Here is a 27,454-nt window from a genome sequence, read left to right as displayed (position 1 = left end):
CTTATGTGCTCATATCTCGCCCAATTTTCCACGAATTTTCCTCAAATTAGGCTCAAATGATAGCTATTGAAATTACTTACAACTTTGTAAAACATTGTGAGTGTTTTAGATTACTCCTTGTTGGTCAAAAATGATCTTTTGTGAACCACTAGGTAAAAAATTCACCGTGTTTTTTACCACTTTTTTCTAAATATCTCTGAAACGAAGAAACTTTTATGTTGGATTATTTTTCCTATGTGTAGAGCACTTCAGGGGATGCATTTCCCCCATACATGCCGAAGTGATATTTCTTCTCTATCTGCCGGAAAAACGAGGTTTTTCCTCGACAAGTTTTGCTTTTTTATGCTACGCGCACCCGCTAAAAAATTGAAAGAAGGTACATTTTGCTGTTTACGCACTCATTTAGATAATGATAATGCTTAGATGTTAAAACAAAAGAGAAAAAAGGCCAATATCTCGACTTTTTAGCTATTTTACGTGAATTTTTTGGTCTTAATGACAACAACTCCATCAATGTATTTCGATACAATTCTATGTGAAATTGCAGCAGAAATAATCTCTTTTCCATAACACGATAAGCTGATGAAAAGCCAATGGTTAATTCGTTAATTCAAAACATGTCCTCCGCGGAAGACTCGTCCATTGACGATCCGCACTGCGTCGGCGGACAAATGGCTACGGGGCGTCAACTGATCGACGGCGAAAAGCAGTTGATGGTTTGTGAGTTCATTCGAGTTTCGTCGTCCGTGGAGTTGAGACGCGTGTGTGCATTGAAGCGCCCTTATTGCCAGACCCAGAGGAGCCCCACTTCCCCCGCTCGGCCCCAATGGAATAACCCGGCCGTTGCTGGACAACACACAGTGAGTGTCTGCAGAGCGTCGTGACACAACCATGAAGAAGTGTGCTTGGTGAAGAGCCATCGAGAGACATTCTTCAGCTGTGCGCGCCCCCGTTTTGCAAGTGTGTGGCCCCCAGAAGTGTCACGTGATTCCCCCCCAAAAGAATCGCAGGCCGAGCAGTTGCTGGCGAGTCAAGTGGTTCCTGTGCTGAGATTAGACTTCCCGGAGGCGAAGATTGACATGTGAGTCTCTGTTTTTTGATCCCACCTGGGAAATTATACAATTCCGGGCATCAATCTGAGTGCTGCTGATTAGCATATTGCGCAAGTGTGACTCCGCAAAGTGCCCCGGATTGTCACTGATAGGAAGAAGCGCGCGCGCGCGCGCGCGATCTGCGATGGTCAGGAGAGTGTCCGGCAAAAGTGGGGCTCAGTTGGACGCCCGCGGCTATAGAGCGCTGCACAGTTAGCTCGGCTCCCCACCTGCATCTCCGGCGCCCCTTCCGGATGCTGGTGGGGGCCCAGATGGCCCCTCGGCGACGCGAGTGCGCCAAACTGCCCGCAGGCAGACAAATTGCAGCCGATCGTGTCTCTCCAATCACGCCAATTGCGCGGCCCCCAAAACACACTCCCGGACGAGTCACGAGCCAATCTATCCGATGGATCTTCCTCCAGTCAGTATCAGAGGCCCAGAAATGTGCCAATCAGCAGAAATGCCGCCACTCAATAGCGATAAGGGACAAAACAACACGTCCATTATTGCCAGGCTGTTTTTCTGCGCCCCCGCAATCTTATCACACACTGTCTCACTTGTCCTTCGAAGACTCGCGCGCACTTTGGCATGCAAAAGGGCGACTCTCGGTTTCATTTTAAAACTCCTCAAATAGCACACAATGTTTATGTGCACGAGATGCCCAGCGAGACAGAGAGAGAGAGAGAGAGATTTGTGAGGAGCAAAAGCCAGCAAAACCTCGTTCTCTTCACGGAATTCTTTCACCTGTGCTCAGCCAGACTTGATTTATTTCATCGCGTCTTATGCTGGTCGCCTCAACAATTCCTCATCTCTTGCGCTCTCGAGTTCCGGGCGAAGCCTTTCGCTTGGCTTATCGACTGATTTTCTCTGGCGCGGAAAAACTCGTGCGAAATATCTTCGCCATAAGACAGTTCAGGCAAAATGGAACTCGCGATAGTGCAAACAATGAGTTTGATAAGCAAATTGCTTTATGCCGTAGAAGAACTTCTTATCGTGTTCGCTTGAATTAGGTTTCTTGCGCGATATCATCAACGGACGGGTTGAATAACGTCAGAATCATTTGACTCTCGCCATGCGAAATTGGGTGATTTTGATGATTTCAAGACATCGTCAGCTGCTTCGCCCTTCTTCATAACTGCATTTCTAATGTTTGGGGTGTTTTTCTTGCGACAAGATGCTTCTGGAAAGACAGCAAAACATTTCATTCAAGTTCTGTTGGTGAAATAATCAATTTTAAGGGAGATTATCGATACAAATTGCTTGCAATTTCCTTTTTATAACACAATTTCAGAAGAAAAATAGGGCTGATAGGGAAAATCAGCCTTTAAACTGACGATTTGATGTATTTTTCACCTAAAATTGTGTTAAAAAAGGAAATTGAAAGCAATCGTGTCGATAAGTGTCGGCACTTGGAAGAACTTATCGACATTTCAACCTGGAAAATGTTCTTAATGCGTTATTTTGGCTATTATTTCTGCGGGTTTGATTAAAAAATCGCTGAATCCTGAAAAAAAACCTTTTTAAAATTATTATCACTCAAAGATTGGTGTAAATTTCCGAAAATAGAACATTTTTTTACACGCGAACACTTGAAAAGTCTTTCAATTCTGCCCTCGAACGCGCGTGTGTCCAAATGAAAGGTCGTTTTGTTATTGTTCTGGACTTAAAATATGTTTTCATCTTGTGATTAAAGTCTGTTAGGAGATCTAAAACGTCAAAAGATGCGATAACAGTTGATGCACATCACGATAGACGGTTGAGATTTATGTGTTAAACAGCAAAACAGCGTCCAAAATTGCCTCGCTGTTCGCTATTGTGTTTCTGTCCCAGAAAATCACAAATTACTGATCTACACATTCACATTGACGAATTTTCTGCCACTTTTTATCTGCACTTGTGCGATCATGCATTGAAAATTGTCTCTGACTCTCTCGAAAGAACCACGGGAAGTTTCTCAAGGAAAAATATTATTAAATCTCTGCGCAAGCAAGTAAGAAAAAAACAGTCTTCAAACCGCACAAATCACGATGCAAAATTATTATAAACTCTTTGCGAAGGAAAGCCAAAGAGAGCGAGAGAGAGAGAGAATTGAGAAAAAGGAAGACTAAATATCACAAGATTACGATTAGAAAGTTATTATGTGTCAATTTGCTGATTTTTTTCTCTCCTTCTTCTTTTTAATATTGGCTTTTGACTCACGGCAATCTGAAGAGTGTGTATTTTTGCAACATGGCATCATCCATTTGGCATTGATTAATAAAATATTCTCAATAATAATTCCAACGCAGCGTGATTTGAATATCCGAAGATAAAATTGCCTGATGGACTGCAAAATGAAACGTGCACAACCTCAATAATAGTAATAAAATGTATAACGAAAAATTTACCATGTGAGAAAAGGAAGAAACACACAGTTTTTCCTGACCTTCCAAAAATGCGATGCGCGATTGTGTTGTTTTGTCCAATTTACACTCATTCGATAATGATGTAAATGTGCCAAAAAATAAATATATATTGAAAGAAATGCGGAAAACAAGAAATTCCAGTTCGATTCAAATATCAAAATATCACGACTGTTGAAGAATATAACATGGAAGATTTGTTGGTTTGCCAAGAGAGAGAGAGAGATTTTGCCACAGTCAAATTCATTCGAATGAACGCGTTTTGTCACCATTTTTCCAGTCAATCAAGCTCAAATCTTGAGATTTGTCATGACAAGAACTTGTGTTGCTTCTCACGCTACAATTCAGTCCTTCACAGAGCTTTTATAGAGCAACCCAAAAATGCCTCTCCTTGAGTTTTTCAGTTTTTTCCAGCGGATGAGCGTTTTATTTACTTTATATTATTCTCCACTTGTGTAAAACTTCACCTGAAACACTGCGTCGCTATTAATGGCAATTAGTAATCGTAAGTTAATTGAATGCTGATCGAATGCGTAGGTTTAGCCGTAGTGAAAAAAAAATTCTCATAATTACCACTCTCACTCCACGGTGAATTTTGTAATTAATCAGAATATATATCCACGAAGAAGTGGAGAGAAGAAAAAAGAGACGAAGAGGTGAAGAAAAAAAAAACATTTTCTTTTCAAATTGATATATTATACAAATGAATGAATTGAGGACACTTTGTAAAGCTTGTGTGTGATGTTCAAAATAAAATATCGTGGGTAATATTCTTCTAATTTCTCTCCTTCTCTCACAACACTTGTTGGCTGCTCTTTTGGATTGCGTATTTTCTCAGGGCATCACGGCGAAAACATATACGAGGGATAATTATGGTTGTTGGATTGAGTTGGAAGACTCTCTGCAGGGTTTTGCTTGAAGAATTTATTCCGTTTTATAGTTAAATACCGATAAATATGATTAATCAGTTCATTAAATGTCGGTCAAACGGTGACGTTCACCCAGTGGCAAATTACAACTCATTTGCTCTTTTCAGCAACATAACAATATAATATCGCCTGTTCGTCGTTCTGTGGAAATGACACGCAGAGAAGAGTGAAAAAAAAAATTGTCATCATTCAAGAGCCGTTCATGCGTGATGTGCCGATGAAAAGTACGCGTACGTGCATGTGAATGATGAGGATATGAATGACCATAATTGCAATTGTGAGCAAGACATCTTTGGCTGACTTCCCAAAAAGCACAGATCTTCAAACTGTGTGCTTGTGTGTGTGTGTTCATGGGAGAAAGAAATTATTTGTACAGCACAGCAAAAGAGGAAAGGTAACGGTTGACAAGAGTGCCTGTCACTTATTAGATACTTTCACTTGAAAGAAAACTCAAATATCCACCTTTCATTAATTTCTTGCAATCTAAGCTCAGGCCAACACGGTCGATTCACCTCTGCGTGTCTCCGGCTTTTGCCTTGCTGTCTTATATGTAGGCAAAGGAAGATGATGGCAAATTTGCTTCTCTTCCTCCTCAAAGAGATCATCAAAAGATTGCACGCGCGCACTCAAGAGATGCAGAGAGAGAGAAAAATTGTGTGGACGTGGAACATTCATTGACCTTCACAAGGACAATTGCAACCATATGAGCATCTCTTTAGCATTTTCTCTTCCTCCTTCGCGATCATTCTCTCTCTCTCACTCTTGGTGTTTATTGTGCACATGTGAAAATTCTTGGGCGAAGAGCGATACACACAATTCATATTGTGAAACGGTGCCCGCGTACAAGACATCCACAATTGCACACATATTGGAGAAAAGAACGATGCTCCAAAAGGCATCGTCCGTAGGTATAGAAAGCCGTTTATCTTCCCACTTTATCCATGCATAATGTAAGCAATATTCTTTCACGTCTCTGCCTCACAGAGAGGCCTTTTTTGACCAATCTCATCTACAAACACATGGGAGACTCTTCTGCTGATGACTCTCAGGTGCAATTCTGTTGATTTTCTTTGCCAATATGTGCGCACACACGCGGATAATGGCCTCATAAAGTCCTCTTACCATCAATGCGAAAGAAAAACACCACAAATTCTCCATTCAAATTAACCATCAAATGTCCCCAATGAGTTGTCACAGCACGCAACTCTATCGAGAGAGCGAAAAAGATCATTGCATTGCGAATAAACAATGATGTCAAGAGGAATTTGCAAAATCGACAAGGGGGAGGTTTGTTGTTTCAATTTCATCCCATTGAAAATTGTTCTTTTTCACTTTCAATTGTTGAATTTCTGCGTGGCATTTTCTTGCTCGTGGACGGCATGTTTCGCGCAGCATTAACACTAGAATTGTCGATAAGAGTGTGAAATTTATGCTCATGATGATTGTGGAATGGCTCAAGAGATTCAGATGACAGTTTAACACCTCATCAGCATATCTTCTTGAAGAAAATGGTTCATTAGTTGTGGAAGAATTCGTTTTAGACTTGACTGAACACAACTAATTTCATAGGATTCTTAAATCTGAGCTGAAAATCGAAATAGCTCCAATGTTGTTTGGATTGTAATTCCCTTCAATAATTCTCTTAACTGCATTTGACTCAGAAATTGCTTATCGAGACTTTTGTCTAATCGTTTCTATCTTTCTAAGCTGCTTATTCAATGTTGTCTAATTTGAAATTCTTTCTTACATCTTTCTCTTTGATTTTTTGACGGGGTGTTGACTACGTTTTTCCTTCAACTTCACTTCTGGAATAATTAATACCTCAATTTCACTCTTTCTTGATCTCTTTTCCTTCTGAAACTATTGATTCTGTCTTTTTCTTGTTTCTTCCTTGCTTGGCGTATATTAATATTGATTGTTTTCTGTTAGAATCATCCGTTGCTCTTGATCATTTTCTTGACAATCTGCCTTCCTCGATACACACAGTGTTAACACACAATCTTGGCGAGCATAGACATTAGGGTGGATGAAATGGATAGAATACCTTGCGATGAACGCAACTTTGGCGACTCTGTGATGAGTAATTATTGCCACGAAGTCGAGACACATCGAATAACAAGACACTCTTAATTGGATGAGAACCCATTGTTTCTATGTGCAGAACTTGTGCTGCGCGTCTCGCAATCCCACCTCGAAAAATGGTAGAAATTCCAGTTGGTATTCGTGGCATTAGCCTCACACTCTCCGTGGATATGAACTCTTGAGACCATCATCAACGAGAGATGGTCTCGTGATTTGCCATGAGGAAGCATTCCAGAGCTCTTCACTCTCTTTTCCTTCCGTCAAATTGCATCTTGTGCCTTTGTGTGTTTGGCTCATGAATCAAAATAACCGGAGAGAATCATTGTCATTCATAATATATTTTTATCTTTCTCTCTGTTCGCCCAAGAGCAAATTACGACCCTTGCAACCTGTTCATCTCCTGTGCCAATTATGCCATCCTGCTTGTTGTTTTTTTTTCTCTTTCCCATGCATCCTCTCACGCCCCGCTAGAAGACAGATCTGTGTGTGCGCCTATGTTGTCTTCATGAGCTAGAGATTGAGTTAATTGAAGGTGGGGAAGTCCGACATGAAGTGATTTTGTAATTCCTCCCATGCGAAAAGCTGCTCCAGAGAGAGAGAGAAGTCTGAGTGAATTCAAGCGCCGGGCAACAAGTGCAGCCCAAAGAATTCAACACTCCACTTATCGACAGCGGACAAGTGGAGGGAAAATTTGCATTTTTGCTATGTGACTTTGAGGGGATTATTCGCAATTTGTTGCATATTATTTAGTTTTTTTTTTCTTGCTCTCCAGCGCAATTCGCGATCTGACTGTTATGGACACAGCTTCTGGGCATTGCGGTCTTCGCTGTGTGTTGTTGGCATTAAACCCACGCCTGAACACCTCCTTGTCCTTCTTTTGCTGTCCAAGAGAGACACATTTGCCACTTTTGGGCAGGACGACATTTTTCACTGGCTTCATGAGCGCGCGCGCGCAAACTGATTTACGGCGCAAATGCAATTCCACTTCCTTCCCATACACAATTTCATCAATTCGACCTTCCAATGACTCTTTTCCCGACTAGTTTTTCCACTCTCTAGCTTCATGGGATTACAATTTGAATTTATGGCTCTTTTTCTCTCCCGCGGACTTTTGCGCGCGACCATTGTACCACCTTGATTGTTGCCACACATTTCGATAAAGAGCTCGCTGTGTGTCGGCCTTAATTTCCATTGCAAAGAACCCTCTCTTAAAAGATTGTAGTGGATTAAAAGCGCAGTTTGATGGGCCAAGCCTTCTTCAGTGCAGTTAAAGAAAAGACTGTCAATTCGACAGAAAACCACTCGATAAAATTAATGCTGCTGCATTTTTTCCCTCCTCAAGAGATCTCCATGGTTCTTCTTTTTGTCAAGGAGATGCAGTTTTGGGAATTTCTCTCTCTCTCGTCATTCTTTTTATTGGTATGTTGCGAGCGTGTGAAATGCACAAGAGTCTATTGGTAATGTTGAGACATTGCTCAAGTGTTGTGCGGGAATGAAACTACCTTCAGCATCACCTTCTTGGCCTCAGACGTTGATGAATGCGACTCTTCCTCGCTCAGCACTTCTCTCTCTCTCTCTCTCTCTGTCTTTCTCTAGAAAAATAAAAACGATGATTGCTGTTTAGATTTCGCATGTCTCCGCGACTGCAATTTGTTGCAATCTGTGCACAATTGCCACCGAAAATGACGCTTCAGGGAGGTAAAAAAGGTACAATATATAATGAAGCTCATGAAGCTTAATCTCACCTGAGTCACGTTGACTGTTTGTGGCTGTGAGTTTTGGGGACAGTCGCCAATTAGACTCTGGGGGCTTGTTAGATTCATCAGCACTGACATGCCAAGTGGTTGTTTGGACATGATTAGATGAACAGTTGTTCGCAATTGCCCTGCTCTCACCTATCATTGCTGAATGGATTGGAATTTTCGCATGTGAAATCCATTGGGAAGCGCATGAAAATCATCAATCCAGTGGCATAGAAAATGTGCACAGAAGGTTCTTTTTCAACCAAATTCTCTGATTAAAAGGTGTGGGATCGCATTTCTTTGTCATGTGATCCTCTCTCTCTCTCTCTCTCTTCGCTCACCTGTTCACAATGCTCACAGTCATCACGACACGGTGCATGATCGTGAAAATGAACACTCATCACAGAGAGATTCTCTCTTTCGCTCGCCAGCATCTCGCATTGTGTGTTTGTTTATTGATTGAGAGATTTCTGACTCAAATTTCGGTTCTGTTGCGTGTTTATTTAATAAATCTTTCTCTCTCTCTCTCTCGGTGAGGTCAGGAAATTCCCATTTAAATTCGTGATGTTCTTCTTCACGTGCGTATGCAATTTGTCACCTGTGTAAAAATGGGTGAAAGGATTTTGCAGAAGAAAGAAGAGGTCTTTTTCTGAAAATTGTATCACCTTGTAATATTACACTCGCTGTCTTGTGTGAACAAACTTTCAGCAAATTGCTTCGCAGACGATCTTCTTTCACACATTGCAGAGGAGCAGTTAAAAGAGTGCTTTTTTTTCACTCTATGAACTTCTTTCATCATTACAGCACTTGCCAGACTATTTCATCTAATTGTTTCACAATTATGATGTGTGTTTGTGTGTGCGTGCGTGGCTTTTTCGGAGTGAGAAGTTGGTGGAAAAAATGGTTATGCAATGGACAGTTAATTGCATCGTCAATCGCGATATAATTCCACCACACTGTGTGTTGTGGATCGTTTAATTTCTTTCACTCTCCCGCTAAAAGTGTATGGTTGGGAAAAAGACTTGTGCAGTGGAATTTTGGGATTGGGTGAAGACATGTTGAATTCGAATTTGAAAGTAGAACGGAAAATATTCTTATGGGCGCGCAAGCAAAATTTGAAAGGGAGCTGATCGCCAACTGAATCAATTGATCTCGCATGGAATTTTGTAGGACAGCCAAAAAGTTCATTGAGACAATTTTCACAACATGTGGCAGAGTTTTGCCATGTTAACCGATTTTCGAGTGAAATATCACGCGTTCTTTTTGTGCACGCGGCAGAGCAAAGCAGTTGCTGTGACCTTCGCGGTTGTAGAATATAATCTCTGCATGTCTCGAGGGTTTCTATTCACAATCTCTCTCTCTCTTCAGTGTGCCTGAATAGAAGAGGATAAATCCTGTTCTACCAGTTGCCAGGTTGATATAAAAATTGGCGTATGTAGGATAAAAACAGTCCCCAGAGAGAGAAGAGATCTTTTTCTTCTTTCGCGCGAACATTGCGACAAAAAAATCTCTTCATTTTTTTTCTTGACTATGTACTTTGATGGAATTATTATTGATGAAAAGAATTCAGCTGCTTTTTTGTCCACTCCGCACAACGTTCATTTCTCGCGGGCTGCCATTCAAGACGCTCGGTGTTCACATTAATCTTATGTAATCAAATATGAGTGCGGAATGAGTTATGAATTTTCAGTTAAATCAATATATAATAGCTTATAATTTTCATTTTTGAAATTGAAATAAACACATCTCAACAAGTTTAGAGGAGCAACTCACAACATCACAACTGTTTGATGCCTCATTTACCTAAGTAACAATGCATTCTTTTGATTTTGAGGTATTTTGCCGCTTGATCTGCATACTTTTTGGAGTTTCTTGAAGTCAAATGTAGCGATTATTGCGTTCTTAATTGTTATTTCTTCAAGACATCTTAGTTTTCTGGTTAATTTTTAAGAAATAAACAATGATATGATGTAGTAATATCACTTGTCCAGAGTGTCATGAGACTGTCTGTCTGAAATCCTTGTGACTATCATATACATTGTCACAACTCAAAGTAATTCAGTTTTGTTCAATGAAATGTAATCAAGGGTGAGATTCGTATGTGATTCATTGACAAAAGTCTCCCAAATCCGTGGCAGTTTTTTTTAATCTTCTTCTGTGTTAAATAACTCTCTTTTTTCTGCGCCACAACTCGAGGATCGTCGACCGAGTTGGTAGGAAAAAAAAAGAGCCCACAAGAGTCAAATGAGATTGAGAGAGAGAGAGAGAGAGCAAAGAATCATGTGTAATTACGGTTCAACAACATTTTTGTATTATTTGTTGTTATATATTTATGCCGATGGATGTGTTCTTTTATTGCATTGAGTCGTGGCTGCTGGCCACACTGCTGAGCCTTCTCTTCGCGCGTACATAGAAGAGAGAGAGACACATGGGCGCAATGAGGAAAAGACTGTTGAGAGAAATATCCAATCGACGACTTTCACGCACTTGTTTTAATCTCTTTTCCGAGCCACTCTCGCGCGGCTCGTTTGGGTAAAACCTGAGGAATGTGATCGGCTGTGCTGGGGATCACAGTGTGACCACGCGAGGGTCTCTTGCAGAGGCTGGAATGATGAGGAAATGTGTGCTACTGGCCGCCAATAAGTGTGATACTTCTCAATTTGCTGCGATCTCTTGTGAATGCTTATAAGAGTGGACAGAGAATGGATTTTTGCAAGTGAAAAAATTATGATCAATATCGCAAAATATATCGAAAGGGTGTGAGTTTTTTGGGCAATTTACAGCTCAGCCATTTAGGGTCATAATTGAGAATTATCACGCCAATAAATACCATCTTCTATGTTATATTGCCTTATGATGAGATAACTCACTTGTGAAGACAGTAAAGCATGCCGATTGAAGTGAGGATGATGTGAAAAATGGGGCCAAGAATTCTCCATTCTCGCGCACACACAACTTCTCTATCTCCATTCTATCAATTGTGTTTCCCGCGGATTTTCTCTATCAACAAACTCCTCAATTATCTCTTTTGTTGTTCCTCCCGTCGATCTCTCTCTCTCCCACCCACACACGCGCGTGCGCTCGCAGCCCTGCTAATTATTCATCTAATGAGTAATTTCTCACTATCTTCAAACACTTGTTTTTTTCGCGATTTACATTGGGAACCTTGACACGTTGAGTACCTTCGCGAAGTGCACGTCGAGAGAGTGTGTGCGCACGAGTGATGTAACAGATTAATTATCCAACTAATAGATTGCTCAAAACTTATGCGTGGTTGTGTATTAATTAATGATGCGTCTTCTGTGCGCAATTTGGCCACAAAATGAGTGTTAAGTGAGAAATCGTGAGGACACTTGAGAGTCACGATTTGCGCCATGATTTTCCATCCAACAAAATTTGCGCTCTGCATTTGAGGTGTGAAGAAATGTGCTGATAAAATCTCACTCGCGCGCACACATTTGCGCTGTATTGTGGCAGCAAAAGGGCCACCAAGGAGAGACCCTCAGAAGATCAAGTTTCACAAAACACAGCCTCAAGAAATGTAACGACCTTGATTGACCTTGAGAGAGCGAGTTTAGCTGCTTTAGAGATTCAATAATAATAAAATGCAAAGAGGGAGAATGAATGAAGAAAAAAAAATCACGAATGTTGTTTCTCCTTCGAGAGAGAGACATTTGCTATTCAATATTTATTTTGCCAATTTTATCATGCATTGTGCGTCACATGAATTGCAAAGAGTCAGTCTCTTTGAGGTTTTTTGGGTGGAAAATTGATTAGGACAATTTGCTGGTAGACTTGTTTTGGCAAAAAAAAATGCGCGAATTACACATGACAATTTGCATTCATCTTCCTGGATATTTTGACTGTTAAGTTATTGTGAGTCATGAGTGAAATATGTCGTCTGAAATTGGTGGAAAAATTTCCAGGATTCTTCAAAAAATCTCTGCACAATTTTAATAGAATGAATAGCGAAAACCTTCATAGAAATGATCTCAAATGCGTTGAGCTTTGCGTACAAATGTCTTTGGCAACATTATTTTTTGCACTTTATTAGATAACTTTAAGTACTGCCGGTTAAGATTGTGATCAGTTGAATGTGTTTCTGGTCATTTTCTCTTTCTCTTATTGGGAATTTTTTCTTAAACTCTCATTCACAGCGCTTAAGAAATGATTAAAACTCAGATTCTCTTAGCAAATTCATTGCCATCTCAGTCACAAGCGCAGAGAAATGTTGTGAGAAATAAGAGTGACAATATGGAGGCGGTACGAAAATATTAATATTGTACAATGTCGCGAATTATATTCAATTGAAATCTCCGCGCCTGAAGAATAGCTGGAATTATTATGTGTGGAATGTACATAAAGTGTTGCGTAATTTCGCATGATGAAGAGAGACAGAGAGAGAGAGAAACACCCAGCTGAGGAATTGCATTTAATAATCTCTTTTGTCACTTCAATCCATTTTGTGGTCTATTATTTTGTCGAGTTGTGAATGGGAATTACAAGAATTATGCAGTACGGCGAAGAGTGCGCGCGAGTGAGAGACAATTTTCCTTGACCATGAAAAATTGTGTAAATTGAGGTTCGTAATGTGTGATGGAATTAAATCATGAAATTACAATGATTGGCATTTCTCTTTGGAAATGGAATAAAGAGAGACATAAGAGGTGTGCGCATATATGATTGGAGTGACTGTGCAATTTGAGAGACATTTTGCGCTGAGTTGAATGAATTTTCATTATAATGCGTGAAATATTGAGGAGAAGAAGAGATGAAATTTTTCTTCAGATGGACAATTTTTGCTGTGAAAATATATTTACACTGTATGAAATGATTGTGTATTTGGTGAAAATTATGATTATATCGCACAAGAGTAAACACACTTGAGCTTGTGACAATCACTCATGCGATCGCACATGAACGGGTGTGACTTGGATTTTACTATATTTGCCATCGCAATTGATCATTTCGCCTGTTGTGTTGTGTACATATGGCGAGTGCGGTTTGCGAGGCGGCAGGGGAGAAAGAGAAATTGAAGAAATTTCAAGAATGTCTCTCCATAATAGTGGGCATTTTATGTATATTCACTTGCCCATTTTCAAATAATCACGCATGGTATGCCAATGGGATATTGAGTGAGAGAGAGAAAAAGCTGTGTAGAAACCAAAGGGGGAGATAATATGTCTTAAATTTGAACGACACTTCCACCACTTGAAATTTCTAGACTATCTGAACAATAATTCTCAAATTATGATCAATCTCTTAGGTTTCCATTAGATATTTCTGCAAGAATCCACTTAAAAATGCATATTTGAGTGTCTTTTTTGAACATAACCTCAAAATAACACTGAGGGATCTTTAAACTCTCCGTTTGGAGAAGCTGACGGAAACGGCCTTATTAACTCAGACTCCTTTTCTTCTCCATAGCATGCTAACACCAGCACAATCTTCTTTCTTATTGACATTTCTATGTCTCGATGGGAAGATATGTAGAGCCTCCAATGTTTTCAGTTCTTACCTATTGTGGAAGCTTTCTAGATCACAAAAACATCTCTTAAGATTTGTCAATGAACTTAATATTGCTGACTCAGAGTCAAAATCGTCCAGGAAGTTTTCTAAATAAACATTTCTCAAGTTTAAATCAATATTTTGAGGTTATGTTCGTCATGAACTTAGTTTGCAGTGTTTCTTTGCGTCAGAGTCTCAAGAAAAGCAATGTTTACTGCATGTAAATGTTTAATTGGAATTGAATATAAAAATTATTGTGCTAGAGTGCGAATTATTCACTAATTTATCCATTGATTGTGTTACATAACCTAGAAAATTTCAATTTTGATATTTTGTACATGAAAATCGTGAGGAATCCAAAGAATTCTCATCTGTGCGGCACTTCTGACTGCACTATCTCCCCCTTGCTTTTGACCAGCCAAGAGGCCGAAGGCTTTGCCAGACTGCTTGAGAGTCTCTGTTGGGCAAAGAAGTTCACACCGATCAATCGATTGCAGCACACAACTCTCACCATCTCTTGGGCGGCCAAACGAGCACTGCTGGCTATAAAAATGAGTATCACAAAGTGATTTTCTCACAAGACATTTTATGCTATATTAAATTTCTTTGATGTGGTTCTCCACGGACACAGAGTGTGAAGTTTTCTGCATTGATTATGTGTATGTCTATAATAATGTATTTTCTACTTTTGTGGCCGATTACCTTTGTTGATAATAAAAGTTTTGTGTCTTAAAAGAGAGCCACTTAAGTGACCGCGGCGCGCACCATTTGGGAAAGTTTTCAGATAGACTCAATCGAGAGGAGTTGGAATTAATGGAATCTCCTGCAAAAGATCCATTTATGAGTTGGGGTTTTTGTGTGTCTTTGTGGTGGATTGGTAAGGAGAGCCAAAATTCGACAGACTGTGCACGTGGCTTCCGGTTACCAAAGTGCTCACGTCATCGAAATGTGACTCTATTTACCATCCGTTTATTCCTCAGTCTTCGCTTCAAGAAAGATGAATAGCATTCTCTCCTATTGACTCCGGGCCATTGTAATTTAATAAGGCGCACACACAGTGCTGGCAAAGGGGTCAAAGACACATGCGGAAGAAGAGTCGCGCACAGATTGGCCTTTTATGGGGTGGAAGTCATGGGCTTTGATTGATTTTATATCCACCGTCATTCGCGAGTGTGTTTTGGTGGGGGTGAAATGGGCCTGAGAAGTCCATTGACTGGCCTTTACGAGTCTTTCTCACTCAAAAAAAACCACTTCTATTCTTGCAAAAATTTATGCTAAAAGCGACACAATCATATTTTTTATTCCACTCTGCCTTAACTGTTTCGGTGAAAGAGCGGCGCAGACTGTAATTGCCATGTAGGGAGGAAATAACGTGGGCCCCAATATAATGTGCCTCGAAATAGAGACACTAAGCATGGGTGTTTTATCTGTGAAAATTTCTTCTTCTCATTAACTTGTGCGGGAGTGCTTTTGCCGCACCGTGTCGCATGTCTTGGCGGAGCAACATAACTCACCTCAATTGTCTTCTGTGTGTCTCACTCAAATGCCGCATCCATTCATCTTTTCGTGTCGTCTCACGAAATCTCCCGCCAATTGAGATACATTTGATTCCCATTGATTTTATCCAATTGCCGGTGAATTTTCCACTGTGTGACCGGGAACGGATGGCGAGAGAGTTATTAGAATTAATTGTTGGCACTATTAAAGTCAGGAAGTTTTAATGATTGACTGTTTATGGTTTTTTAATGCGTCTTTTGACGCGCATTTTAACACCAATTGGCAAATGTGAGGGATTTTATACGCAATAGTAATTATCTTTGCCAATTTCTAATGAAAATCATCCTTATGATAGGCTTTAATATCCTCAAATTTATCTTGATTTCACTTTAAACTTAAGTGTTAACTTATTTCTTGTTTCTTTGAACTTATCGACAATGAAATTTAACCATGTTCTAACACAATTTTAGGGGGGAAAAAAGTTAAAATCAACTGTTCAAAAACTAATAAGTCCTATTTTTGCTTCCAAATTGTGTTAAAAAGTGAAATTAGACCAAATTCCTATCGATAAGTATCGATAAGTATCGATAAGTGTCGAAACCTTAGAAGAAGATTGAAAAGCAGTACTTTTGACGGTGAATTCAGTGATTTCAACATACAAAACTGCGACATCAGTGCCTGGTCAGCCCTTGAATGCTTTCTTTTATCGCACCTGTTGAGACTGAGAAGAGGACAGTTTCCTCTCGCTATTCAAATTGTTGTTTCGCTGCATTTCTGTTTCCACTTTTCCCGCCTTATGCAACTGGCTCAAGTCAATCGACAATTAAGTACGCTCTTCCCATCTCTAATCACATGGCAGTTTCTCAGGAGGTGATGCAGAGTGATTGGCGCACCGAAAAATCCGTGTCTTTATCCCAATATTATGGCTGTTTTTCAATGGGGGCGCCTCGTACAAGTGAAATTAATGTCGAGGTTCCGCTTCATTGGAGTGATTGATGAATTATTGTAAAGCTATTACACACTACTTTGTACAGAGAGGCGCAGAGCGAGTGAGGGAGAGAGAGAGAGAGATCTAAGAGTGGAATTACTGGGTTGATGGTGTGTCCCAAGAGTGAAAATACATATCCATTAATCTCTCCCTACTGTGCTGGAAGAATGCTTGCAATTGTGCAGTTGAAACTATGTGAAACACGGTTTATGAGTGGCGCGCGATGAGGAAATTCATCCACTTGTGAATGTCTGACATTATTATATTGCTATGCTTGTATATTTTGGCATGCTGAGGGATTCCTGAATGTGGATTTCTCGTGGTGTGTTTTGGAGTTGACACGTGGTGTAATTGTCGAAATTTTAATATATAAGAAAAGGCAATCATCTTCACACGACAGCCATTCGATCTTATGTGGAATTTGAGGGATTTCCATTTATAGTATGAAGACAGAGACGAGTGAACAGGCTGTAATCAACAGATGATTGTTCAAAGTTTCATTGGACTTGTGTGCCTTTATCAGGGGACTTCGCGAGAGTCGTGAGACAAGAGCGCCTAAGAGTTTATATATATAGCGAAAGTGGGGGAACTTGATACATAAACAATACACACAATCTTATCACACCTTTTATAAATATCAAATGAATTCCCCAATAATCTTCCCATATTCAGAGATATGGTGGAAAATATGAGGGGAAGAAAAAACTTTTGCGCGGTCGCGCATTCCTTAGATATTGACTCTGAGCAGTTGGAAAAAGGTGGTCTTGGCAATTAAAAGAGTTTCATGTGTCGCCTGGACAACAGGCTGATGTTTGATTGTCGGGCGGAAAGTTGTGTGTGATTATAAGATACATCCAGAGAGTTATGTGAATATAGAAGTGAAAAAAAAAGAATTGTTATTCCACCTGTGAATGTGTGAATAGTTGTTGAAGTTTTCATGGTCAATAGTCATCATCATCATTACATATTTTTCCATCCACTTGAATTTTATATGTCACAATTTTCCACCTCATTTTCCACCATCGAAACTGTGCGCGTGCTTTGGAAGTGCAAAGAAGTGGAGAAAAAAAAAGAATTTTGCAAGACTGAAAAAAGGAGCGAAAAGAGTGATTTTTTTCCAATAAACACACACAGAAATTTCATACTCAATCAATTTTAATTACTCAGCGTGAGTTGTTTTATTAATTCTTTTGTGTTTGCCTTTTACATTCCTGCAATTGAGAATGATTTTATTTATAATACAGTGAGATGCGAATAAATTGTGAAATATTGATATGAATTTGTGAATTCATTCGTTTGCTTTTCACAACACTTTCGTTCTCGACTGTAGAATTTTATTTTCTTCATATCTGATTGTTTCAAGATCAACAGAATTTCCATCCAATCGCTTTGAGTTTCAATGAAAAAAAACACACACACATTTTGATGTAATGCTTTCCATATAGAATTCACAGCGATTCTTCATTAGAATTCCAACATTTTCATATTTGCACACATTACAATTGAACTCGTGCCACGTGAGTAATAATCATAATTGCGCCACACGCTTTAATGCCATCATCTGAGAGGAGAATTAAGTGACTTTTCTCTCTCTCTCTTCACCTTAGCGCAGTGCGTCATATCATACCTTTCTTGATGAGTCAATGCCTGATGAACGCCCAATCAGAGACAAACTTTGGGCGTAATCACAGCCTGGCAGAATGAAATTTTCAATTTCCTCCACAGTGAAGAAGTGAATTGACGGTGATTTGTGATTTCTTTCTTTCCTTCTCTCTCTCTTTGCAGAAGAAATGATGAATGGGGGCGTTAAAAATGGATTATCCACTCTCAATCGATTACTGGGGAAGAAGAACAAAGATGGTAAGCATATTTCTTCTTTTCTTTAACACACACACACACACAGAGAAAACATGGCAAATATGGACGGTTTTGCAGCTCTTTTCAGCATGTCAAAAACAAATCTTTGTGCTTCAACTGTTGCTTCTCAAGCACACAGCAAGTGATTGTGCAAGAAAAATGAATGGAAGAAAGTATATTTTGTGATGTGATCCCACTTTTGACACCAGTTTTGAGACAGAAGAAAAACAGATAGATTTATTTCTGTCATATTTAATGGTTCAAGTAGAATTTGAATAACAAATTTGTGTACTTATCATATTTCAAACGATTTATTGACATGCTGAAGTTGGATTAAACAGTCTTTTTTTGCTTTGTTCAACATAATTGAGTTCAAGAAAGTAGAATTAGATAAAAAGATGAGATTAGTTATCAAGAAAAGAACCGTGTTAGATAAATCTAAGAGTAGATAAACAAATATAGAACAGTAAATCCAGGGCTTAAAGGACTAGAAGCTCCGCCCATTTCTTCGCCCCGCCCTTAGAATATTTCATTTCTATTGTGAAGTTCTTCACTTTCGGAATAAATGTGTGTGTGAAATTGATGCATGAATTCCTTTCTAAAAAGTCAGGTGTTGAAATTTGGCAATGTTTGCCTGTCCAAAGTGACTCCACTCTCTCCTATTTCTCCAGTCATCCATTTGCTTAATCGACACTGGCCGCGAGAATGCATTTTGCAATGATTGATGATGATGCAAAAGATTGGCGGCCAGTCAATTTTCCATTGATTTCATTCACCTGAACAGTGAATCACGATTTGGCACAAAATGAGTGTTTATTGCGCGCGCACAAGAGAATTAAAAAATGTGCTAAACTTCTGAAGATTCCACACACTTTTGTGTGTCTCAATGTTGTTTTTCTTTTGTGGGTGCAAATAAATATATAAAGAAAAAAGAGAGAGAGAATTCTGTGATTTCATGCGCGGTGGAAAGAATTGATAAGCCAAGATAAAATTGCACACATTCTGTGTGGGTGTTTTTTGTGTGTGTTTTCATAGCCTTATCATTGAACTTCTCTGTTGTATTCACGGTAAAATTGCTTCGTCTCTTTTGTCGCTGGCGTGCGGGCTTTTTTTCGCGTGGAGTTGATGAGGAATTTACCCAATTACCGCTGACAATGAAATGAATACACATAAATATTGAATATTTGATGTTAATTTCCGTCACCTGAATGTCGTCATTTTCGGCAACATTTTTCCGTGCTCTTTTTTGTGTGGTTCTGAAAAATGTCTGAAATGATAAATAAAAGAGAAAAAGGAAGGGAAATAAGCGAGGATTATGCAATGGACTGGAGTAAATACACAGGAACATTTCGATGGGTTAACAGAAAACTATGAAAAGTCAAAATTGTAATTTTTCAAGAAAGAGAGTTGAAAATTTAGTGTTAATATCGCTTCGAAACTTGTCAAGTTTACCTCAAAATCCCCAAAATATCTTCTAAAAATTGTTTTCAGAATTTTTCACCTAATTTTATCGAAATTTCTTTACTAAAATATGGAAAAATGAAAATATTAATTTCCACAGTCGATTTTTAATCATTTTCGAGCACATTTTATCCAAAAAACTTCTAAATAATTTAATTTCTTCAAATTTTTCAAGTGAAAATAATGAAAAGATATGAAAAAAAAATATTTATTTAAAATCTAAGAATATTTTAGGAAAATACTTTGGTTTGGCACAATTTTCTTTCTACCCGGCGATTTGCAGGGTCGTGAAGGAAGTGTTCTAATGATGTTTCCTAATTGTTCGCCTGCAGATTCCGCCCCGCAGTCAAAACACGCATCGACGTTCAGCCGATCTGTGTCCCAGTTGGACATGTCTAGTCAACACAACAAGATCGTGCCGCTGGCCGCGATGAGCAATGCGCCGTTCGAGCAGACCTTCCGCATCACGGTGTGCCTGCCCAGGGATCAGCTGTACGTGGCGCGAGTGGGCGCCAAGACGCGCCTGGCGCAGCTCATGGAGCTCACGTGCGTGAATAAGCAGCTGGACCGGGACAAGTACGAGTTCCGCCATCCCATGGACAACTCGCAGGTGTTCAGCAATGATCTGACCATCGGCGAGGTGGGCCTCAATGAGATAAGGATGGTGCCGAAGACGGAGCGTCTGCACAATGGGAATAACTTCAATCTGGAGGACTTGAGCAAGATGCGACCGCCGGGCAACCGAGAGTCACTCTCCTCATCCGAGGTCAGCCGTCACTCGCGTCAGTTCCTCAAGACCACCTCCCCGTACAGCTCCACGAACTCCCTGAACTCCGTGGAGTCGTCGGGCAGTCGCACGCATCCGCCCGTGGCGCCGGTGAGGAAGAAGCGCGCCGCTCCGCGTCCGCCCAGTCAGAATTCCATCCCCGAGGGTCAGGAGGGACGCGTGGATGTGAACAGGAACAGCACAAAGACGCTGGAGGTGTTCAAGAAGCCACTGTCGCTGCCGGTGAAGAAGAACTTTCACGTGTCGTCGCCCAATCTGACGCTGGAGGAGGCGCACCAGCTGGTCACGAGCGCCGAGGTGCACCGCAACGGATCCCCCGTGGCGGAGCGCTACAACTCAGTAACGGACCTGCGAAGTCACGACGCGCCAATTGTGGAAGCCAACAACACACGAATAAGGCCAATGTCGATGCATATCATGAACGGAACACACCAGCTCAATGGCAAGGAGAGTCCAACGGACGCCAATCACTCCCGGACGTCCAGTGAGTCGTCAGAGATGCGGGATTCCCTGCCAGAACCGGTGCCAAGGAAGCGGCAAATTGCAGGTGAGCAAAATGAACTGAGCAATTGTGCTTTCTATCTCAATTTCTTATCTAATACAGCGAAAACAACTCGTTTGATTGCCTCTAAATTCATATCAAGAGCGAAATTGACGTTGTAAAGCCTTTTTTTCTCTTTCACTGGAGTTTTGAGTAAATTGCTCTGAGTTTCTTCGCAAACATTTTTTGCACACTTTGAAGATGTTCTCAAATGCGTGCGAGAAGAAACACTTGAGGCAGAGTTTAATGCATTTTCCTGTCTCTTTGCAGCCAAGAAGAAGAAGACAGCTCCTGCCCCGCCGCCCAGGACTGTTCCGCCAATTCCAACGCCCAGATCCATACCAAAAAGCGAGTCGTCGGCCGACGAGGAGGCCAAGAGTCAGGAGAGTGCGACCGTGCCGAACGGCAATGTGTCGAAGGTGATGCTGAATGTGGAGGCGCCGGTGGAGCACACGCTGGTGCTGGAGGAGCACAAGGAGTGCCTGGGCGTGAAGGTGGTGGAAGTGCAGCCCAACGGCCCCCTCTCCATTGCCATAAACAGCACGGTGATGCAGCAGCAGGAGAAGCAGGAGGAGCCCAAGGTGTCCATCACGGAGATCCGGCGCGAGAGTGCCAACAGTTCGGACGAGGACGACGTGCGCGTGAACATCTACAACATCAAGACGGGCAAGGTGATCGAGGCGGTGAATGAGGCGGTGAACGAGGCGCCACCGCCGCCGGCGGAAGTGCGCTCGCCATCGCCGCTGTGGACTTACACGCTGCCGGCGCCGCCGAAGTTTGCGGACGGCAACAGTTCGGCGCCGGACGACGTCACGGGCACGCTGAATGGGAATGTGTTCTACGATTACATGTCCGTGGACGACACGCGGACTGTGCAGTCGGACAGCAACACGACGCTCGTGTCCGATGTGGACATCAGGCCTGTGATCCGGGAGGTGATCGCCGATCCGTATGCCATCAACGATGTGGACACGGAGGATGGCTATCGCGTGGACAGGGAGAGTCTGCTGCAGTCGCTGGAGAAGCGCCGCGAGCGATACATTGAGAATGAGTTCGCGTTCCTCACGAAGATGGACGAGGAGGAAGAGCAGCAGCCGATGGTGCGGAAGCAGCAGTCGATTGAGGAGGGCAAGAGTGATGTGATTGGCGAGCTGAACAGTGTCATAAGTAGCAACAAAATCGAGAGTGTCATAAGGAAGGCCGAAGTGGTGGAGGAAATTGAGACGGCGAAGCCCAGCAATCTGTCCAATTTCCGCATTTCCACCTATTCCAACGGCACGGATGAGGAGAAACCGGCGCCGCTGCCGCATGTGAATGGCGTGAAGAAGGATGAGGAGGAGGAGGAGTTCAATGAGGAGGATTTCCTCAGGCGGGCGTCAATTGAGGAGAAACCGCGGGAGTTTGTGAAGAGACAATCACTGACAAACCGGAGGATTTCACCTGTCGCCCGATCGGATTCTTTCCACTCCACCAGGCAGGACTTCTCCGTGCCGTCGTCCTTCGCCAGCACGCCCAGGAGTTCGTCTTACATCTCTCTGCTGGCGGCGCAGAAGTTCGAGAGTCGCTCGCCAAGGCGACACTCCAGTGAGCTCAGCATCACAGACTCGCCCTCGCTGCAGAGCATCGAGGTGATGAAGTCGATTCTCTCGTCGTCGCGCAAGAACTTGTCCGAGCCTGAGATTGTGCAGAATGGACGGCCAGAGATTGCCACAGTGGTGATGGAGGAGAAGCCGGAAGAGCTGCGCGTTGAGGTTGTTGTGGTGCCAAAAGCGCCCGAGCAGGCGGTGCTGACGGTGAGGCAGGAGAAGGAGAAGGAGCAGGAGCAGCAGGAGGAGGATTGCCCGAAGAAGTGGGTGTACAAGGGACCGCCAAAGATCAATCTCTCCGCCTGGAGTGAGCGTCCCAAAGTGCAGGTGTGCATCAAATCCGACAGAGATTACTGCTTTGGCGGCAGCACGACTCTTCCGCGTGGCTTCCGGACGGATCCGCCGGCCAGTCTGCCAGTCGTGGAGACCAAGGAGCCCGAAGTGCCGAATCTCCACGTGCCCATCGTGCGTGGCGTGGAGTACAAGAAGAACGTGCAGCCGCCGGAGAAGCCAGACAAGCCCGAAGTGCGCCAGAAGCCCGTGAATCGCGTGAATAGCATCACCAGTGCCTCGCTAAATGCTCGTCCGCTGAGTCTGGGCAACTTCAGCAAGATTGCGCCGGTGGTGCGCGGCTTTAGGGCGGAAGAGGAGCCGCCAGTGCCGCTGAAGTCCATCTCGACAATCTCCCTCAATCGCACGGCGAGCGTGACGAAGATCAGTGCGCCCACGACGCCGCCGGCGGCGAGTGCAGAGAAGCCGGCGGTGGCGGTGTTTGAGCGACGCTCAGTGGCTGTCAATGGCCAGAAGCCGGCAGAGCCGATCTTCTCGCAGCACACGCTGCGCCGAACGGGACTGAAGGAGAAGATCCTGGCGCAGGAAGAGGCGCCGCCGCCGAAGATTCCGCCCGCAAAATCATTCCACACACGCCAGCAGGCCTTCAATCATTCCATCTCCTTGCCACCGCCGGCAACTCCGGCAGCTCCAGTAACTCCAGCGGCTCCCGCGCCGCCGCCACCGCCGCCCCAGCTGCGTCCCGTCGTGCGCGCCGTGGTGAAGAAGCAGATGTCCGCGCCTGAGATCGATCCGCGCGATCAGCTGCTGAACAGCATCAGGAACTTCAACAAGGGCAGCCTGAGGAAGATGTAAGAGAGTGGCTGAAAGTCCCCGGAAAATGTCTCGGTCGCGTCACAGCTTTAAATGGATGATCACGACGCGACTGGAGACATTTTCTGGCGCAAACAACGCACGCAATTTTAACTTATTCGAGGTGTTTTTGCTGTTATATTTCTCTGTAAATGTATTAATTTTTATCAAAAAAAAAAAAATGAAGAAATGTGTTAATATATCGTAATCCACTTTTCATTCCGTTGCATTCGAATTCCGTCGCCATGGCGATTTTGTTGGTGTCGTGACGTCATTGTGGCTCGTCAGCTGTGAAAGGCGTTTAAATACCCAGTAACATCAGCTGATGGAGATACTCAGCCGAAATGTGGTTTGCGTCTCGGTAAAGTCATGGTGTCTTTGCGCAGTGGTGCCATCTTATGGCAAACATGCTTTTTAGAGGTGAAAATATCCCAGAATGGCATGCGATCTGGTGAGGAAAAATCTTTTTGTGCATTCGCTTCCAGGCAATTCAAATTAATTAAAATTTTATACATTTCTTCTGGTTTTTTCCACTTTTTTCTCACAAACTGCGGCGAACGTCCTGATGATAGGAAGATTGTCTATAAAAACTGCTCTGAAGCTTTTTTCTCAGCTCGCTTTAAGACCGTTTCTTGTGTGTCACCGAAAGAGAAAAACACAAAAAAAGACCCAATTTTCCTACTTATTTCTCTGCAAATCAGTATAATACGTAGCAAATCCTCATTGACCCCAACAATTAATTACTTTTTTGACATTATTCATTCACTTAAGGGTCCTGAAAAGTACCATTTCTTCCATTTCCACGTCACAATTGAGATGCTTTGTTCACTACGAAGAGAATCGAGATTCCGCGCCAACCCGGAATTCTTGGGAAATCGGCCGTATAAAAGGCTGCGCAGAGCGCGAAATTCATCATTTTGCTTCGCGCTCTTGTCGAATGAACTTCGCATGAAACAAACACAGCAGTAAATGTTCAGCAAATGACTTTCAGCTGCTTTTTCCTTGACATTTTCAATACATTTTCCACTGTTTGGCGTCCTTTCAATTTAAGAAAAAAATCATTGTGTATAAAATATTAATTTTCCATACTTTATTGTCTCTCAAAAATACAGAAAAAGAACTCGAATAAAAAATAAATGTCTCTTGCACGCTTTCACGTGAAAAATCCCTGAAAAGTCCACGCAAGAGTCTGATTTTTCCTTAAGAAGAACATCAAATCAAGCACAGTTTCTTCGTCATGCAATTGAGCGCGGAATTTCCTCTCTTCAATTCACAACTACGCCCATGGAAAGTGCTCAGCAGAGTCTCTGGCGCGCATGTGATTCTCCTCTGGAACACCCTGTGGAGTGTGCGAGCGAGAAGAGGAGAGCGACTGACATCGGTGACGTCACGGGTGCTCGTCATGAGCCGTGCGGTGTAGTTTAGAAAAGGAAAGGAAGTGCAGAGATGGGAAAAGTGACAGAGAGCGCACGCCGTTGCAGTGGCGCGAGTGAGATGGCCGTACATCTTCGGCAGCTCTCGCCGCCACTCGGCGGCCCGCATTCGTCGGCCGATGGCACAGCCGAGGCTCTCCTTCCGTCGCGCCACTCGCAACGCTGTCATTCAGCGAGCTACCGCCGTGTGGAGCGCATCGCGTTTCCGTTGTGTATCATTTAATTAATTTTCTTGTACTGTGTACCAACTTTTGTGTAAATTCAGTGTGTGTGCGCTTTCTACCAGCCCCACGACGCCGCGTGTCGAGAGTTAAGAGTCTGAGCCAGGCACAGAACACCCAGGTACTCACGCACTGTGCCCTTTTTCTCGATTATGTGGACAAAATGGCAGACGGTGTTGTGTGTTTAGACGATGAAAAAGCGTCCAAATCCGAGACTTGTGTATTGAGTGCTTCGCAGCGCATCAGCGCTAGTGCTAATTTCAGAGTTTGTGCTGGAAGTGACACACCACGCAGCGTGGGAACACTGCAGCCGCCCATGCCACTCGTCACTGCCCAGAAGACACCCGGCCCGCCGCCCAGGGCCGCCCTGGCGCCCCCGGCCGTGCCCGGTGTGGCCCGGCGGACACTGCCGCCGCCCGCCGATCCCGCGGCCGACCAGGAGACGGACGAGTGCCGCAAGAAGCGCTGCACGGATCGCTATGACTCCTCCGAGTCCTCAGACAGGTATGAGAACTCCTCCGGCGATTTCCCCGGGGCCGTGTGCCCCCACATCTCAGCCTGGCTGGCACACAGACAGAGCACGGCTCTTGTGTTCCCATTTCGGGCCTTCGGGTCTCTCTCCATCTGCCTCGAATTACCAATTTTACGCGCGCACACACAGCCGGGATGCGACTGACGAGGGTCTGCGGCCGTCCTGGGATGTTGCTGAATTCCGTGCACACCTTTCCGTCCTCTCTTTTGAGCCCATCTTTCGGTCGGCAAACACGGGGCAATTGCCGCCGCGCGGAGGGCGAGCGAAAGAGAGAGAGAGGCCCGGAGAAGGGCGAGACGCGCGCGCCCCAAACTTGGGCCATTAATTTGTGTGGATGGAGATGAATCGGTCTGGAATGCACGGGGGGCGCTCCGGGCTGAGCTCCCGGTGGTGAACACCGAAGAGAGCGTCTGGGGTCCCAAAGGAGGCATTTAGTGACTGTGAGCGAGACAGATTTTGGCCAAATGCACTCTTTTTTCGTGGTGTTGCCTTTTGGGCTCCGGGAGGAAAACCAGACAAACCAGTTGGGAGAATTCCTAGGAATCGCTTGAACACTGTGGCTTCTCGCTCGCTCTCTCCGCAGCACACACTCAGACTCTCTCTCTCTCTCTCTCTCTCTCGGAATAGTCTCGATGATGGGCATTGTCATAAAGAAATCGTCGACCTTCTCTCTGCCGGGTCTCACGAGGAATTTTCGGAGAAATGCTCTATGCAAATTGCCCTGATCTTTCACTCTCACACATAGAGACTTTGCTGCTTCGGGAAACCTTGGAGAGATCCTATTCTCCACGAGCCTGTGAACGCCCTAAAATGGGCCGATTTCGCAGAAGGTGTTGTGGTAATTCTCAAAAAAAAAGAGTAAAACTTCACTGACATATCATCATATTACTTATCAGTAAATTCTATTTGAGTTTATGGTGCCCTTTTTTCCTCCGAAGCTCAACACTATACAATCTTATGTCTGCGTATCGTTTCATAAGTCGTCGTCGTCGTCGCTGTTTTTTTTTGCGCTCACGCCAGAGAGTGATAAAAGAGCGAAAGAGTATCGGGAATTTTATCGTACACTTGACAAGTTTATGGGCAGAAAAAAGCCGAGGGTTGTCGCGATTCAGTGACAGAAATTCTCGGTGATTGTAATTGAAAAAAAAGGGTGGGAGCCGGAATTGGGGCCACTTGAGGTCACCATGAGCACTGTTTCTGATGATCGAGCCACCGCGATAAGACACTGTCGATAGTGTACTATCATCCCAGTAATTAGGCTTTGTTAGTTTTGCCTCGACCTCACTCCATAGAGGGATGCAATTGGATATTTGTATATATACGGAAAGAGACGAGAGAATAAATTGTGCGAGTAAATAAGGCGCTGAGAGATGGAGTGTTTGCATGTATTTGATCGCAGTTTGTGAAATAAATAATAATGCTGCATAGCTTTGGAGGAGACGAAATATATGTACATTAATATATATTTTTTTTCTATATTACACTCAAGGCAGACAATACAAATATGCTCAAAGGGGTTTTTAATGTCTGATGACTTGAGTACACACAAGGTGTGCGCCTGAGAGTGAAATATTGGGATTTTGGGGGATCATGCGATGGGATTGGGTGGGCGAAAAGGGATTTACACCCCCCAAAATTGGGGTGCGCTGGATCC

The 27,454-nt window shown here is 43.0% G+C and overlaps 2 protein-coding genes across 5 annotated transcripts in view; both read left to right on the top strand.

The window, feature by feature from the left end:
• Positions 1–721: 721 nt before the first annotated feature.
• Positions 722–23,822, top strand: LOC132264714 (titin). Of its 4 annotated transcripts, none has more exons than XM_059765003.1 (4): positions 722–860; positions 18,025–18,099; positions 19,890–20,891; positions 21,156–23,822. In XM_059765003.1, the coding sequence occupies exons 2-4, from the start codon at positions 18,030–18,032 to the stop codon at positions 23,615–23,617; spliced, it is 3,534 nt and encodes a 1,177-aa protein (XP_059620986.1). In that variant the 5' UTR covers positions 722–860; positions 18,025–18,029; the 3' UTR covers positions 23,618–23,822. The 4 variants fall into 4 exon arrangements, with proteins under 4 accessions (XP_059620986.1, XP_059620984.1, XP_059620987.1 ...); XM_059765001.1 differs by lacking the exon at positions 722–860 and adding an exon at positions 890–1,081; XM_059765004.1 differs by lacking the exon at positions 722–860 and adding an exon at positions 12,811–12,828.
• Positions 23,823–25,173: 1,351 nt separating this feature from the next.
• LOC132265156 (zinc finger protein jing homolog) overlaps positions 25,174–27,454 on the top strand; it is a 63,061-nt gene continuing 60,780 nt past the window's right edge. The window contains exon 1 of the mRNA XM_059765688.1: positions 25,174–25,772. Coding sequence (XP_059621671.1) covers positions 25,432–25,772 — 341 coding nt within the window. The 5' untranslated portion in view covers positions 25,174–25,431. The remainder of the gene's footprint in view (positions 25,773–27,454) is intronic.

Source organism: Phlebotomus argentipes, unplaced genomic scaffold (genome assembly GCF_947086385.1).
Source record: "Phlebotomus argentipes unplaced genomic scaffold, Phlebotomus argentipes genome assembly contig_2, whole genome shotgun sequence".
NCBI classification, from domain to species: domain Eukaryota; kingdom Metazoa; phylum Arthropoda; class Insecta; order Diptera; family Psychodidae; genus Phlebotomus; species Phlebotomus argentipes.
The sequence above is the reverse complement of the archived record's forward strand: the minus strand, read 5'-3'. Positions and strand labels throughout refer to the sequence as shown.

Bases quoted from the DNA above. Each gene is read 5' to 3' on its own strand.
- LOC132264714 (XM_059765003.1), top strand. From the start codon at position 18,030: ATGATGAATGGGGGCGTTAAAAATGGATTATCCACTCTCAATCGATTA. The intron at 18,100-19,889 runs GTAAGCATATTT...GTTCGCCTGCAG, and splicing joins GGGGAAGAAGAACAAAGATG to ATTCCGCCCCGCAGTCAAAA. The intron at 20,892-21,155 runs GTGAGCAAAATG...GTCTCTTTGCAG, and splicing joins AAGGAAGCGGCAAATTGCAG to CCAAGAAGAAGAAGACAGCT.